Source organism: Suncus etruscus, chromosome 19 (assembly GCF_024139225.1).
Source record: "Suncus etruscus isolate mSunEtr1 chromosome 19, mSunEtr1.pri.cur, whole genome shotgun sequence".
NCBI classification, from domain to species: domain Eukaryota; kingdom Metazoa; phylum Chordata; class Mammalia; order Eulipotyphla; family Soricidae; genus Suncus; species Suncus etruscus.
In genome coordinates this window covers 4505660-4523269 of record NC_064866.1, presented here as the reverse complement: position 1 = coordinate 4523269, position 17610 = coordinate 4505660, and the positions used below count along the sequence as shown (strand labels likewise).

At 39.6% G+C, this 17610-nt stretch overlaps 1 protein-coding gene across 1 annotated transcript in view; it reads right to left on the bottom strand.

Moving 5' to 3' along the window:
• Positions 1 to 12731: 12731 nt before the first annotated feature.
• WARS2 (tryptophanyl tRNA synthetase 2, mitochondrial) overlaps positions 12732 to 17610 on the bottom strand; it is a 124734-nt gene continuing 119855 nt past the window's right edge. Inside the window, exons 5-6 of the mRNA XM_049765933.1 lie at positions 15566 to 15684; positions 12732 to 13180 (exon numbers count right to left, since the gene is read on the bottom strand). Coding sequence (XP_049621890.1) covers positions 12732 to 13180; positions 15566 to 15684 — 568 coding nt within the window. The remainder of the gene's footprint in view (positions 13181 to 15565; positions 15685 to 17610) is intronic.

Below are 17610 nucleotides of genomic sequence, written 5' to 3'. Positions count from 1 at the left end.
TCAAAGTAATTTCTGATTACCTTTGAATATTTGTAGTATCTGTAGTAATCGCCTCCCTTTCTTTTCTAATTAAGTTCATTAAATTTCTCTCCCCTTCTATGTGAATTTTGCTAATGGCTTAATGTTCTTGTTTATTTTTTCAAAGAACCAACTCACATTTTCATTGATCTTCCAGATTGTTTTTTTGGATTTTCAATTCACTAATTTCTGCTCTAAACTTTATTATTTCCTGCCATCTGCCTATTTTTGGTTCATTTTGTTGATCACATTCCAATTTTATAAAAAGTTCAATTAAGTTATTCATGGAGGCCCCTTATTTCTTCCTGACAAGTGCTTGCAATGCTACAAATTTTCCTCTTAGAACCATTTGAGCTATGTTCCACAAATTCTTTTTTTTAAATTATAAATTTTTTTTTTTTTTTTTGGTTTTTGGGCCACACCCGTTTGACGCTCAGGGGTTACTCCTGGCTATGTGCTCAGAAATCGCCCCTGGCTTGGGGGGACCATATGGGACGCCGGGGGATCGAACCGCGGTCCGTTCCTTGGTAGCGCTTACAAGGCAGACACCTTATCTCCAGCGCCACCTTCCCGGCCCCTAAATTATAAATTTTTATATTGACCATTTTGGCTTACATATCTTTCACAGTAATATTTTAGGTATGTATTAACATAGAATCAGGGGAATTCCCATCACCAAATTTGTCCTTCCTCCACCCCCGTTCCCAACCTGCATCCCATATCCCCTACCCTCACCCTCTGGGCTGCTAGAATAAGTGGTCCCCTCTGTGTCTAGCTTAGTGATCATACATCTGTTTGGTCCTGATACTCTCCTTTACTTCCCCCTCTATTTAAGAGGTGGAACTAGATAGTTCAAGTTATGTGGCTTTGTTTGAAGAAAAGAAAAGCAATAAAATGGGGTAAAAATCATAAAAGCAGAAAATTGGCGAGTCCTTCTAGAGGCTCTCAACCTCAGTTTGAGAGAGGAAAGGAAACAAGGAATTGAAACACCCCAACAATACAAAAATAAGATATCCAGTGAGCACTACAGCAATAAAGACAAGTACCACATAATGCCACGGTCCTGAAATATAAACATGGCAGAGCGCAAAAAGGAAAAAAGGAAAAATGGAGACACCAACTCACCAACTTCAATATCCACATCAAGACAAAGAAGTAAAAGAAAAAGTAAATAAATAAATAGATAAATGAATAAAAAAGATTATTTTGTGGGTTTTTTCCCTGCATAGGCACAGTAAATAATGGGGACATTAGAGAAGGAATTTCCTTGGCCTAAGAGATACAGGGTTTCCTCCACCCTTGAAGTATACTGTCGTGGGATTAACTATAGACCTCTTGCATATTCATTTACTCTCCCCTCTGTGCTTTTGTGTTGTATGGAAGACTTCTGCTTCTTAATGGGTAATAAAGTCAGACCTCTGTATCTAGAGATCTTGGTACCTCATAGGTCAAGGAATGGAGCTTATGCTGATATGTTCCACAAATTCTGATAATTTGTGTCTTCATTCTTATTTGTTTCCAGGAATCTTTTGATTTCCTCTTTGATTATGTCTCTGATTCACTGGTTATTTAGTAGTGAGCTGTTTAATTTCCAGATGTTAAATGCTTTCCTCTGTGTCTGTTTGTATTCTTGAGTTGTTAGCACCTGAATAAACTTGGTTTTTAAGCACCAACTCGTCTCTTGAGTTTTGGCCTTCATATAGTGAGCAACTGGCCCTTGGTTCAGTAACATAGTCTCTTTGACCTCTTCTCCAGAACACTAGTTTTCTTTTGTTCTTTCTTTTTCCTTTTTTGTTTTGTTTTCATTTTGGGTCACAACCGGCGGCACTCAGGGGCTACTCTTGGTTCTGAGCTCAAAAATTGCTCTTGGCATGCAGAGGGGACTATATGGGATGCCGGGATTCAAACCACCGCCCATCCTGAATCAGATATGTGCCCTATCACTGTGCTGTCTCTCTGGCCTCAAGAAACTTGTTTTCTCCTTTACAATAGAATCATTCATCAGGCCATACTTGCAATATGGTGTAAGACTTGCATCTTAAAAGTCTTGAATTTAACTTAGAATAACATCCTCTTTCCATTTCATGCTTTCATTTATTTTTCTTTGTAGGTGAGAATGACTCCTAAGTGATGCTCAGAATACCCAGGATAACATCCTTAGGATTCTCATGCAACCAAGCTGCTAGTTCAGTTCAAGGGTCTGAGGATACAATGCTACTTGGGCACTGTGGTGCCTGGTAATACAATCCAAAATGGTGTGCAAGAACCTCCAAGACCATACCTGATGGTGTTTGTGTGCCTCAAACTAAAGATTATGTGATTCAAGAAATCAAAGCAGGGCTGGCTGTATATAAGGCATATGGCTCAGCCTCTATACAAACTCTGTTGCCTCCCATTACCTCAATTGATGTTTTCATTTTTTTATTGTCTCCATACCTTTCATATCCTGACTTTCTCCTTTCCCTATTTGGAGGACAAAATTCCTTGTTATGCTCACTATTTTTTTGTAACCACCTAACAGAACACCATCATGTTAAACCCAAATTTGTTTATGCTCTGCCCATATTTACAAAGTTTACTGTGGCTGAAGCCAAAACAATAAACTGTGTGTTGACTGCTCTCATAAATTCATCTTCACTTTCATCAAGAGAGTTTTTAAATGCTACCTGGTAGTACAGCATTTCCCTGGCCCACTACCTTGGTTCACTACTACCTTCCTAGGTGACTACCTCACACTTACTCCTTTTCTCTACTCAAATTTCCAACACACCTTCCTCCAGCCAAATCCTCTATCGTGAACCTCGAATTCAATTTTACTGATTAAACTAAGCAAAAAGCAATTACTTTACTAGCACATATGAAAATAATGACCTAAATGGTCATAGAGTTTTCTCTTCTCTGGTCATCCTTTTAATTTCAACCTCTTACCATGTGCTCTAAATATAATTAATGCCTTTTTACCTACTCAAGCACATTGTATTAATTGTTCTTTCTCAGTCCTATCATCAAATTTCCCTTTTCTCCTGAATCATTACCATCAATATACAAATATGACTTTAGTCTTCTGCAACTTAAAAACATTTTTCTTCACTCGATAGCATTATAATATGGCCCCATTTCTCTGCCTTCGTTATAGTATTACAGAAATGACTAGTTTATTGTCTTTAGTTTCTCTTCTTTCATTTCTTCTTTGTTTTTATTTTGGGGGGCCATACTTGGCTGCGCTCAGGCTTGCTACTGGCTCTCTGCTCAGGGATCACTCCTGGTGCTTAGGGTACCATAGGGATGCTAAGGATCAAACTCAGGTTGGCCACATGCAAGTGGCTTCACCACTGTACTATTGCTCCAACATGTGACCTCTGGCTTTAAAATTCCAACTGCCCACTAAACATAACCACATGTCCAAAACAAGACACCTACCCGATCTTTCCAAATACATTCCTCCATTAGCCTTGTTCATTTTAGTAAACAGTAAATCCATCCTTTTAACTTTTCAAGTAAGGTCAAGTTATACTTGACTTCTTGAATTATTCTCAAGCAATATACTTGATTTGTCAACAAATCCCGATAGCACTAGTTTTACACATGAACTCCACATTTGCCCATATCTTACCACTTTTTGTAACTTTTACCCTTCTATAGGTTTCCTCATAGATTAAGATGCTGGCATAATGTGTTTTTTTCCTCACTTCTATTTCTTTTTATTCTTTTTTCTTTTCTTTTTTTTTGGGGGGGGGCACACCCACCTGGTGATGCTCAGGGGTTACTCCTCACTATGCGCTCAGAAATCTCTCCTGGCTAGGGGGACCATATGGGATGCAGGGGGATCGAACCGAGGTCCATCCTGGGTCAGCCGTGTGGAAGGCAAACGCCCTTCCACTGCACCACCACTTTGGCCCCTCACTTCTATTTCTGATCCTTAGATTCTATTTGCCAATGTAATAGCCATCTTAGCTTTTTATTTATTTTTTTTAAACAATTTAAGCTTACAATGACTCTTCACTTGTACTGGTCTACAGTAAAAGTCAAAATTCATACAATGACTTATCAGTTATTGACCTCATAGAACCCATAATTCTTTTTTTTTTTTTGAGGGGGGGTGTCACACTTGGCAGCGCGCAGGGATTATTTTTGGCTCTATGCTCAGAAATCACTCCTGGCAGGCTCAGGGGTCCATATGGGATGCCGGGATTCGAATCACCGACCTTCTCCATGCAAGGCAAATGCCTTACCTCCATGCTCTCTCTCCAGCCCCTGGAACCCACAGTCCTTAAACTTTACACGAGCTTGTGATGAGAAAATAGGGTGAAACTTTATCAACAGTTATTCCTCTGATGAATTATTAAAGATAAACAAGTTCTGAGGAGAAAGACAGATGTCTGGGAGACACAGAAGTTCCCTCTGTTCCTGAGGATCAGGAGTTAACCACACATGTGGTGCCCCAGGCCCTGGCTTGATCAGCCAATATAAGCAGATCACTGTGAGGTCATTCTTGTAATACGAATCCTTGCTGGGGTGCCTCCCACAGTTCAATTTACTCTCAATAAAAATTCAATAAAACAGCTCACTTACCTCCAGACTTCTGACTCCAAATTATTTGGAAGAAAACTGCTAACTGACAGTATTTGGGGGAAGAAGATGAACGAAGTATCCTTGGAGGAAGGGTAGAGGGAAATAAAGTGTTTGCATTTTACCAAATTGAATGCTAGTGTAAAGATATTGGAGGATTAAAAAAAAAAAACAGAGAAACCGTAGCTGCAGTAAAATCCGCAAAAATGACCATCAGCAAAATCAATGTGTTCCTAACAGTGAGTGGGGGAAATTCACCCCTTTCTAGAGAGTTCCATAATTCTGGGGGAGTTAGGCAACAGTAAGTGCTACATTTTCGTTATTACAAAGCCTGAATTTTCCAAGTCTCAAGTGATGATTTAGTATTTCTATGTGTTAGCACTATCAAAAGTATTTAATTTCCGTGCCAAAGATGAAAAATCAGTTTCTGTGTACAACAGTTAAAATAGGATTTTATATTTTGGATTCATTCATATGATTCAATGGTCATGGTTGTTTCTTAATTTTTTTTTTTTTTTTTTTTGGTTTTTGGGCCACACTCGGTAACACTCAGGAGTTGCTCCTGGCTATGTGCTCAGAAGTTGCTCCTGGCTTCTTGGGGGACCATATGGGACACCGGGGGATCGAACCGCGGTCCGTCCAAGGCTAGTGCAGGCAAGGCAGGCACCTTACCTTTAGCGCCACCGCCCGGCCCCGGTTGTTTCTTATTAATAAGAATCATATAAACAGGCTTAATTGTGAAATAATAACAATTATTTTTTTCTCCCTTATTTTTTTCTCATTAAATCTGTGGCGAGTGCAGGCTATTGTTTTGTTTGGATTTGTTTTAAAGCCATACCTGGTGAAGCTCAGGGCTTAATCCTGATTCTCCATTTAGGAATTACTCTTGGAGGTGTTCAGATCATAAAGAGATGTCAGGGAAAAACCCAGTTGGACACATGCAAGGCAAGCACTTTACCCATTGTTCTATCTCTCCAGTCTCTTGCGTGCAAGTTTTATAGAAAAAACATTAAACATAATGTTTAATTATCAAGACACTATTCTTGATCCACTTTTGTTCTAGCCTACCACTAGTTCAACCCTGGTCCAGTTTTTTCTAGCTGAGCTTTATATGCTTAAGATTATGAAAAAAAGTTACATCAAAGAAGATGGTAGTTTACTTTTTTGACATAGACAAGGGACATTCTCAGAAATAATTAGAACACTTAAGTGCTTAATGCAACTTTATGATTTTCTCCCTCAAAAACTTAATCCATGCTCAATTTTTTATTTCTAGGCCATATAACCTTTTATAGAGTAATAAGTATATAATTTTACCACCCCATGTGGGAAATAACTCCTTTTTACTTGTCCCTCTTGGTTTCAGGAGATACCTATGAATATATAGTGAATAAATTTATATTTTCTCTATCTACAAATATGATCATTTATTACTTTTCTAGAATTTTTACAGATCTAGTAATCTAAATTTTTTAGGTCATGTAAAGAATAATCATCTATACAACTTAAAATTATTTTAAATTAATCTGCTAAAAGAGAAGCAAATAGTAGACAGAAAGTGAACATCACAATCATGTTTTTTTGGAGTAGTTTATTTTGTTTGGGGGCCACATCTGTCAGGGCTCAGGTTTTACTCCTGGCTCTATACTTATGGATCACTCTTTTTTTTTTGGGGGGGCCCCACACCCGGCAGTGCTCAGGGGTCACTCCTGGCTGTCTGCTCAGAAATAGCTCCTGGCAGGCATGGGGGACCATATGGGACACCGGGATTCGAACCAACCACCTTTGGTCCTGGATCGGCTGCTTGCAAGGCAAACGCCGCTGTGTTATCTCTCCAGGCCCTTATGGATCACTCTTGTCGGGCTTGTGGGACTATATGAGATGCCAGGAATTGAAATCAGGCTGGCCATGTGCAAGGCACGTGCCCTACCTGCAGGACTATCTAAGGCTCCAAGATCATAATTAAGTTTTTTATGACTATTTGTACCCATTTTTCTCCAGTACATATCCTTATTTTCTGAGCTTGGTTTTCTTCCCTTTTATCTACTCTAGTCCCATGAAGTTTCAGTCCTTACTGTTCGATGGTTCAGCCAAAGAACTAGCTAAAATTTGGCTGAACCGTCATTCCAGAGTCTCTCAATTCACTAATAGCATAACAGACTTTGACAGTTGCCTTAATGTCTGGAAGACTCTCACACAATGCTGGTTGAATTGGTCACTCATTTTAATCCAATCAGGTTCATTGGGATATTCGTAAGGTAGTATAGTATATATATATAGTGACATGACACAAATTCTATTTTCACTCATCACTCCACATATATATATATATATACATATACACATAGACCAGGGCAGAGATAACACTGTTGGCTCAGCCTAGATTCCTAGGATGAGATGTTGACATTTCCCATTTTCTCTTGTCCATCAATGGATCCAGCATAGCATTTCAAGAAGTTGAGTGGGATACTAATTTTTTTTTAAAAAAACAAGTGACTTGAAAATTGCACTTATTGGGACCAGAGACAGAGCATAAGAGTTAAGATGCTTGCCTCACATGTGGCCAACCCTGGTTTGATCCCCAACATTGTATATAGATGGTTCCCTCAGCACTGCTAGGAATGATCACTGAACATCTAGCCAGCAGAAACCCCTAAACACAGCTAATTATGGCCCCAAAATAAAATTCTTTTTAAAAAGAAAAAAAATTGCACACACCATTTTTGCTTATATATCACTGGCTGGGATAAATTTATAGGGTCATACCTTGCTACAGGGGAGGCTAGAAATTGAAGTTCCAATCTGGCGCTGTTTTCTGATAGAATGACAACTAAATATGATGGCTGGGATACTGAGGCATAGATAGCACTCTTTTCTCTGCCATAATGACTTAAATAAATCTGTATATATAGTGATGAAAAAAATCATAAATAGATTGTATATTTATACATAGTAAGTGGGTTTTATTTATTTTTTGGTATGGAAGATGAGGTGGGGTAGGAAAACACTTATGCTGAACACAGAGGCTATTTTGGAATTAAAGTGAATCAAAGTCATTAAGTCTGTTTGCCTTGATATGCCAACATGCCAGTACATAAAAAGGAACATTAGAGTCTGATAAAAGAGTGCAGTGTACAGGACACTTACTTTGTATGCAGCAGACATGGATTCAATCTTCAGCACCCCAGATGGGCCCTCAAGTCCATCAGGAATGATTCCTGAACACAGCTGAATGTGGCCAGAAGCAAAATGAAACAGGAACGTAAATATGTTCTTTCTTCAAGAGAGATGCATGAAGGTTAGAGATTGGGAAAAACATTACAGGAGTCACGTCATGACAGTGAGTGCTGTAGAAAAGACAATGAGGTCAAGTGGGCAGAAGTGATCTACACAATGGTAGCTGATGGATAAAAGTAGAAATGAAATAGTATATAAATTCAGACAATGTGAGCTGGTGGTGGTAGCTGACATTGGTTATGCTGGTGTTAAGACAAGAGAGAGAGACACAGAGAGACAGAGAGAGAGAAAAAGAGAGAATACTGCTAAGATTGAGTCAAGGATTACCCTGAAAAATCAGGGATTGGAGTTAGAAAGAAGTAAGCATGAAGAGTGCCAACACTGAAGAAATCCAAGGAGCTGTGCTGACTCGTTTCTATATAAAAACAAAGTAGAAAAGCAGTTGGTAAGAACAGTATAAGAAGCAGATGGATTGGGCATTCTCTTAGTCTAAGAGAGAAGTGATATGGTAATTATAGATGATCATATATGGATTATATATTATATACAGATTATAGTATGCATACCAGACACCAGGAAATTCTTCACCATTGTACTGTGTGCGACTAGAAATAGCAAACAGAAAGGACAGGCATAAAATCATTTGAAAGAATAATAACTGGATGAAAACCCAGTACCTCAAAAATTCAATGGTTCATTTAATTTAATACCCAATCATAGATGGCTCTGAGGTCCATGATGACTGACCTCTCTTTCTTGCACAAGAACTTCCTTCTGAAAGGCTGCAAAAAATACCACCCTCTCCCCCATTTATTTATTTATTTATTTATTCATTCATTCATTCTTTTGGAACACACCTGGCTGTGTTCAGGGTTTACTCCTGACTCTGCACACAGAGATCACTCTTGGTAGACTCAGGAGACCATATGGGGTACCTGAGATTGAATCTCGGCAGGTTACATGCAAGGCAAGTACCCTAACCTGCTGGACCTTCTTTCAGGCTTGAAATAATACACTTAATTGTTTTCTGGCTGATGGGTTCAAGAGGGAACACTTCTTTTGACCAGATCCCATGGTCAGGTCAAAGTAGCAACACAGTGGTTATTTCGTTTTATTTTTGATTTTTGGGTCACACCCGGCGGCACTCAGGGGTTGCTTCTGGCTTTTGAGCTCAGAAATCGCTCCTGGCGGGCATAGGGGACCATATGGGATGCCGGGATTCGAACCACCATTTGTTCTGGATCTGCTGCTTGCAAGGCAATTATCTCTCCGGCCCCACAATGATTATTATTATTATTATTATTATTATTATTATTTTGGCTTTTGGGTCACATCTGGCAGCACTCCGGAGTTCCTCCTGGCTCTACACTCAGAAATCGCTCCTGACAGGCTCTGGAGACCATATGGGATTCCGGGATTTGAACCACCGTCCTTCTGCATGCAAGGCCAACGCCCTGCCTCCATGCTATCTCTTAGGCCCCGATGATTATTTTTTAAAGCAATTACAGTAACTCCTAATCTTTTTGAAAGAGGCTGCAAGATAGTCTTGGACAACCCATTAACTTGAACTGACAACTGTTCTTCCAGGATGGGTTTGAGGGAAAAGCTATCTTTTTTTCTTTTTAAATAATATGTCTTTATTGAATATTTTTTTGTTTTACTCTTTATGATATAAAACTTGGTCCCCTTACATTCTGAGGGATAAACATATGTAGATGAGATTGTTGTATATGCTATGATCTCAGGAAATAAATTTTTTTCTTTCTTTTTTATTAGTATCTTTTGTTTTTGTTTTTTGTTTGTTTTTGTTTTTGTTTTTTGGTCACACCCAGTGACACTCAGAGGTTACTCCTGGCTTTGCACTCAGAAATCGCTCCTGGCTTGGGAAACCATATGGGACACCAGGGGATCAAACCACGGTCTGTCCTAGGCTAGTGAACACAAGGCAGACAGATACCTTACGCCCGGCTTGCGCTACCGCTTTGGTCCCAGGAAATAAATTTTTTGACTTTAGAATAAAATCTGTGTAACTTTTGTTTGTGGGAAAAGCTATCTTGAGGGAATCAAGTATTCGTATCAGGTGCACACACTTCTTCATACTGCATTCCCAGAGAAAATAGAGGTAACTCTCTTCCCAGGATAATTTGTATTTACAAATGTATTACAAAATATGATCAAGTTAGATACGTAAATAAGGGAATGACTGAGTAAAATGAGTTGGTTTATTTTAAATAGAGGAATATAAAGTCACAACATCTGCTTTTCAGAAACACTTTCAGAAAAAGATGGCTGTTGCCTGGTTAACTGTGTATGTGTGAGTAGGGGAGTGGAATAGGAGGTATAAAGAGACAATGCATTTCACAACACATTGGGGTTCTACTGACCACTGAAAACTATTTCCAAACCACAGAGCTTAACCGCTAGATGCTGTATTGAGTAATCCAGAGCTAACAGCATAGCTGATGTACCCAGAAGAGACTCAAGAGTTTTTGTGGTGGAACCAGAGCAGTGGCACAGTGGTAGGGCGATCCCTTGGCTTCCCATATGGTCCCCCAAGTCAGGAGCGATTTCTAAGTGCATAGCCAGGAGTAACCCCTGAGCATCACCGGGTGACCAAAAACCAAAATAAATAAATAAATTAGTCTTTGTTCATGATTACTTCTGGGACAAAGAGCCTGAAACTTTGACTGATTTCTAGTTCCTGGTGCTTAAATGGGATCTGAAAACTACAACTCCATAAAATACTTGTTCACTGCTGTGGATTAATCCACACAGAGTGATCTGTTTTGCTAGCTACACATAATATGTCAAGTTTGTATTTCCATTCTCATTTTGTTTATATGCTCTATGTCTTCATTTTCCCCTAAACGCTTCTACATGCCATCTTCTGTTCAGAAATCATTTCTCCACTATCCATCATATTCTTTCCCAAACACCTTAGCTAATCACTCATCTTTATGCTCACACAGTATTTGTTAGCTAGTATCTCTATGTGTCCTCACATAAATTTTAGGGATATTATATTTATCGTATGCCTTTCACAAAGAGTTCCCATGTAAACATTAGTCACAATGCAGAATTCGATATTTGAGAATAAATCACTAACCAATAAATCCCATTTTTTTCCCTCGGAGAAAAAAGATAATCCCTGCCCAGCTAATACAGCCGAACTGCTGATAGTTAATTTATAAGGGCTTAGAATGATTCACAGTAACGTTTCCAGACTGTACAGCTAAGGGGGTTTGGAAAAGGTGACATGCTAGTGGTAGACAATCTGCTCTTAGTCCAGTTTCGGAAGAGACTTTTTGTCACCATAGAAATGTTAAAAGACCCAGTATATATATAAAAAAAAAAAACACATGTAGAGTGCACAGGAAAATCAGGTCATCAGTGATGAGATGGCAAGACCAGTATCTTTCTCGTGTGCAGCCATTTCTTTTAACCAGAGCCAGGAATAAGTCCTGAGCACTGAGCTCAGCCAAGTATTTAACCTCCTCCTCCTCCTCCCCACCTACTTTCTCCCCCAAAATGAAAACAAACCCAAAATAGGTTCTAATCTTTTTGTTTTGGGGCGACACCTGGCAGCACTCAGGGGTTACTCCTGACTCTGCACTTAGAAATTGCTCCTGGCAGGCTTGGGTGGACCATAGGGGATGGTGGGAATCAAACTCAAGTCCATGTTGGGTTGGCAACATGCAAGGCAAATGCCTTACCGCTGTAGGGACATGATATCCAGTCTGCTTTATTTAAGGGGAGGGGATTGGGGCCACACCCAGTGGTACTCAGGGATTACTCCTGGCTCTGCATTCTGAAGTGACTCCTGGCAGGCTCGGGGGTGGGGGTGAGGGGACATATGGGATGCCAGGGATCGAACCCAGCTCTGCTGCAAGTAAAGCAAATGCCCTACCCACTGTGCTATCACTCCAGCCCCTAAAATTTAAGACTTTTATATACTGCTTTCTGTTTGTTTGTTTGCTGATTTTTGGGTCACAAGTGGTGGTGCTCAGAGGTTTCTCTTGGCTCTGTGCTCAGAAGTTGCTCCTGGCAGGCACGGGGGACCAAATGGGATGCCGGGATTTGAACTGCTGCCCATACTGGGTAGGTTAAGTGCAAGGCAAACACCCTACCATTGTGCTATCTCTCCAGCCCCTATACACTGCTTTTTAGGGCTGGAAAAAAGAGGGCACTTGTGAAAGCATACACTTTAGAGAAATACAAATGATGTTATTTGCCAAACATCTACCAACTCAGTCACTTTTCTGAAGATCAATTCAGAGCAAGAAGCATACCTCAAATCACTGAGAATTCACACAATGATTTTTTTTTTTTTTTTGTCTATAGCATTTTGGTTGAACCTTGTAGTGTTTAGGATTACTCCTGGTTCTGTGCTCATGAACCACTCTAATGAGTGCTTGTGGATGGGTGCCATACACAGTTCTAGACCTGAGGCACATGCAAGGTACTTAAGTAAGTACCATCATGTCTTTGCAATCATCTATTCAACCTAGTCACATAATTATGTTCCTTTACAGGGGTCCTCAAACTTTTTAAACAGGGGGCCAGTTCACTCTCCCTCAGACTGTTGGAAGGCCGGGCTATAGTAAAAACAAAAATTATGAACAAATTCCTATGCACACTGCATATGTCTTATTTTGAAGTGAAGAAACAAAATGGGGACAAATACAATATGTGGCCGGCGGGCTGTAGTTTGAGGATCACTGATTTAGAACATTGCTTGATTTGAAGGCTATATAATATTACTCATCAACTGAAGCCAATAAACAGGTACCCCAAATTAAACATCCCCCCCAAATATAACTTCTCTTATTGGGACACACTGTCTTTATTAGAGTGTTCTGAACACAAGATATAAACATCTTTTTGTGTGTGTGCTTAGATAGAAATGTCTAGAGAAATCCCACCATTTTTTTCACCTCTTGACAAATGGGATAGGCTAATTCTTTGGCTTTTGCTGACCCAGCTTGCAAAACTGTCTCTAGATAGCCCTGGTCCAGCTTCAGTTTTTCAATTTCACTCTTAATTGGGGCAAATTTCTCGATCACGGCTTCTGCCACTACCAGCTTGTAGCGGCCGGTGTCCAAGCCAGCGCTTCGACTCACAACTTCCTCCACTGAGATACCAGTCACAGCTGAATGAATGGCGATCAGGTTGGAGACACCCTCCCGGGTGTTGGGGTCATATGTGACCTCTGATGTGAAGTCTGTGATGGCCTTGCGGAATTTGTTCACAATCTCCTCTGGGCTGTCTGTTATTCTGACGGTGGCAAATTTGTCTGGGTCTGATTTGGACATTTTGGCGGATGGATCACGAAGGGATTTTACCTTCTTCATTGATGCTACATTCAAAACACCAATCAACATATACCAAAAAAAGAAAAGAGAAAATCACGACATAAGAAACATCATTAGACACCTCACAAGCTGGGTCATCTACCATACCAAATCAAATTACTTTATTATTGTCCCTGATGATAAAAATATCAAATACTCTGAAAATTTTAAGTGATTCTATTAACAAGAAAACAAAAAGAGTATGATAGACAGTAGTTTGTTTTGTTTATAGTTTTATGAATCTTTTAATGCAATAGTTACACAAAAATATAACCATCCACAACTACAATTATATCACTTAATCAGTTTTTGCCATGTATGCTAAAAATAAAATGCCTATTGCTTTTTATCTCTATTCTTTCCTACCACCTAATTAGACCCAACTGTAACCACTGTCCTTCCTACCACCAAGAACCACATTTAGAACAAGATATGGTAATTTTTCTATTTATTTGTGCATAGATGTATACATATAAACACACACACATATATATAAATATAAATATCCACATGTACTGATGGGAGAAGTTATTTGTAGATGGTATCAAGATGGTAAGCCATAGTTCATAAGCCCATATCGTTAGTAATTGTCTATTTTATGTTTATTATAGAACATATAAAGTCAAAATTAGGCAGAAACATTGAAGATTAGTTGCTTCCTAAAGTTGATTTCAATGTATAGGATTCCACAGATATATGTGGGTAAACTACTGAAATAGCTCCAACATTTATAGCTACCTTACATTTCTAAACTGACATAAGGGCCTTATTATAAAAGCACTTTTCATGTTGTTGGTTTAATAAAGATAGACAAGGCTTAAGTTCAATGATCTTTGATCCTGCTACACAATTATGTTACTATCAAGTTTTTTTTTAAATAATTTATTTAGGCACGATGGTTCCAAACATGTGAGTAATTGGGTTTCAGCCATAAAAATGCACACCCCCCTTTCATCTGTGCAACATTCCTGCCACCCCACTGTACCCCATTTCCTACCTCCTCCTATCCCCTGCCTGTCTTCCAGTCAGGCATTGTTATTTCCCTCTCTCTTGTTGTCATAGTAGCTATTAGTGTAGTTATTTCTCTGACTGCATTTACCATTCTTTGTGATAAGCTTGTTATCAAGAATGGTCCTTCCAGCTCTCATCTCTATTGTCTCTGGGTGTTCTTATTATATTTTTCTTAAATTCCACATATGAGTGAGATTATCAAGTTACTGACAGAAATATATACTTTTGGGACAGGAGCTATATAATACAGTGAGTAGGTAGCTTCTTGGTTTTGGGTCACATCTGGCTGTACTCAGGGCAGACAGAGAACCCATTTTGGATGCCAGGAATTGACCCTGGTCAGCTGTTTGCAAGGCAATATATATATATATATATATATATATATATATATATATATATATATATGTTTGCTATGTGGGGCTGCACCTGGCAGTGCTCAGGGACTACCAGGCACCAGGGTAGTTGTTTTGTTTGTTTGTTTGGTTGGTTTTGGGGGGAGATAATGGAGATTCTATGCTGAGAATCAACACAGAGCCTCACACATATAAGACATGAGTTCTGCCTCTTGAACCAAATCCCATCGGATCTAACTTTGCCTCTAATCAGATGCATAACTTAGACACAATGTACGCCTTGTCAAACCTTAATTTTCCCACACATTAAAGGAAAGATACTTAAATAAGATATATATTTACTTATGTGTTTGGTCAATTATCTAATATTTTACAAACACAAGCTGATATACTTTTCCAACGTTTATTTTGGGGGGGAGTAATTTTTATTTGTTTTTGGGCCACACCCAGCCATGCTCAGAAATTACCCTTAGCTCTGCACTCAGTAAATACTCCTGGTGGTGATCAGGGGGACCCTAAGAGAACCCAAAGATTAAACCCTGGTCAGTCACATGCAAGGTAAGTCCTTTACCTGCTGTATTATCTCTCTAGGTCTTTGAGGGTTCTTTTGTTTAATTTTTTGTTTTCTTGGGTCACACCCGGCAGCACTCAAGGGTTACTCCTGGCTCTGCCCTCAGAAGTCACTCCTGGCAGGTTCAGGGGACCTTATGGGATGCCGGGATTCAAACCAGGGTTCGACCTGTATAGGTTGTGCGCAAGGCAAACACCTTATCCATGTGCTATTGCTCCAGCCCCTTTTGTTTCTTTGTTTTTCAAACACCTCACCAAATCTTTGAGTGAGTCCTATATTACAGGAAAAGATACAAATTCTGGATACAAATTTTGATTTGTTGATTTCAGTAAATTCTGAAGCCAGATTGAGTGTAAGGTATGTTGCCTCCCCAAAACCAAAGTTTTATGCCTGGCTTAATATCCCATTCTTTCTTCAAAACAGCCCGCATTTAATAAGCACGTGGTGCTACTTACTGAGGATGGATGTAGGTACTGGGAAGAACTCCCCGTACTTCTTGTTAAACCCTCGTGCTAGGTCTTGAACTAGCTCTAAGTGCTGAACTTGATCCTCCCCGACAGGAACGTGTGTGGACCTTTAATAAAAGACAGAAAAGCTCAGCCATGGCCCGTGCTCAGAAATGGAATGATATTGCAAACAGCTGCATTTCCTGAGCCCATTTCACCCGTGGTGTTCAACAAATGTTCCCTGACTACAGAGGGAATGTGGAACCCCCCATTTCTATCTGTCTCGGGCAAATGCCGAAGCTGTGTTTGTCTCCTCTCGTTCTGTTTCTCCCATTGCAGAAGGATGCAGCCATCAACACCGATGTCACAAGATCTCGCTGTGAAGAGAGGAATGGCATCTTAAAGAGCACGTATGCTGAGCATAATTGCATTTAAAAACTCTTCTCAGACCCTCATCCAGTCAACACATATTAGCCTTGACCAGATGTTTTTGACTTCAGAGTTTTGCCATCACACTTGAAAGAGAGCCCACCTTACACTTTTTAATAAGAAATAGTGATACGTTTTCCAAGCAAGTTTTTCCCCTTTCTGTCATACACGAGCAGCTCAAGATCTTGTAGACATCGGCTCCTTCATTTTCACAGGCATTGCAATGACAGAAAAATTCACATACGAGAGCTGGATGGAGAAAATCTATCGGTTTAGTGGGAGGCATGCTGGGAAAAGGGATGGAGGGGGGACAACACTGGTGGTGGGAATTACCCCTATTCATGATCACTATGTACCTTAAATATTTAAATACCAGTGTGAAAGATTTGTAACTCACTTTGGCCACAATAAAAATTAAACAACAACAAAAACAATAAAGTAAGGCCTACTTATAAAAAAGAAAAGAAAATCTATCAGTTTCAAGTAGAGAAAGCACAAGATAATGTTGAAGAAAAATGTTGAACCAGACATGCAGAGTATGCTACAATTTACATGAGATGTGTGCATATATGGATATTGTGGGGGGCAGATGGGTCACTCATGAGGTGCTCAGGATTTGCTTCTGGTTCTTTGCCGAGGGATCAGTCTTAACATGGCAGAGGAGACCTAATGCAGTGCTGAGAATCAACTGCAGGCAAGGCAAGCGTCCTACCTCCTCTACTATCTCTCCAGCTCCATGTTTTTAGGGCATCTCCAGTGATTCTTGGCTCTCTAGTATGAACATGACAGTTGGGTATTTTGTCTGTGATGAAGTACTGGTTGGACCTTTCAGCCTTCAGGATCCACCAAGGCTACTCCTGGCAGTGTCGAACTTGGCCTTGCACATGCTAAGCCTGTGCTCTCCCAATTGAGATCTCCTCCTGATCTCATACATCTTTAAACTACTTATAGAAACATCATTTATTTTCCCGTTGCCACACCTGGCAATACTCAGGGATTACTCCTGACTCTGCATTTAGGAATTATTCCTGGCTGACTTGGAGATCATATGGAATGCTGGAGATTGAACCTGGGTTGGCTGGGACTAAGGCAAATGTCCTTCCTACCTACTGTATTATATAGTTCTGGCCCACACCAAATGTTTACACATGCATTTGTTCATATAACACCATACTGCCTCTGAAGAATAATAGATATGTGTATTCTTATCTATTCCAAAAGAATGGGCCTGGTGAAAGGATCAAGGGACACCTGAATTCTATCTGTAATGTTTTGTTTTATTTTAATAAAAATAAAGCAGGAATCAATGAAGACCTTAAATTTATTTAAATCCCATACAGAAAGTTCTCAGTGTTGGATCATGGTGAGATATGTCAAATTGGGAAAGAATTGGCCATTCAGGACAGTCTGGGAGGATAATACTGTTTACTGGAATATTATCAGGGGAAAAAGACAGGCAGTTTTAAGACTTTAGTGCATGACTTGGGTTTTGTATTTATTAATACAGTTAATAAAGTACTGTCACTTCCAGAATAAGGAAGCTTAATGTGAAAGCAATAGCCCTAGAGTGAATTAAGCATTTTGAGTGGGAAAAAAAAATCACAACTTTAAAAAAAAAAAAACAC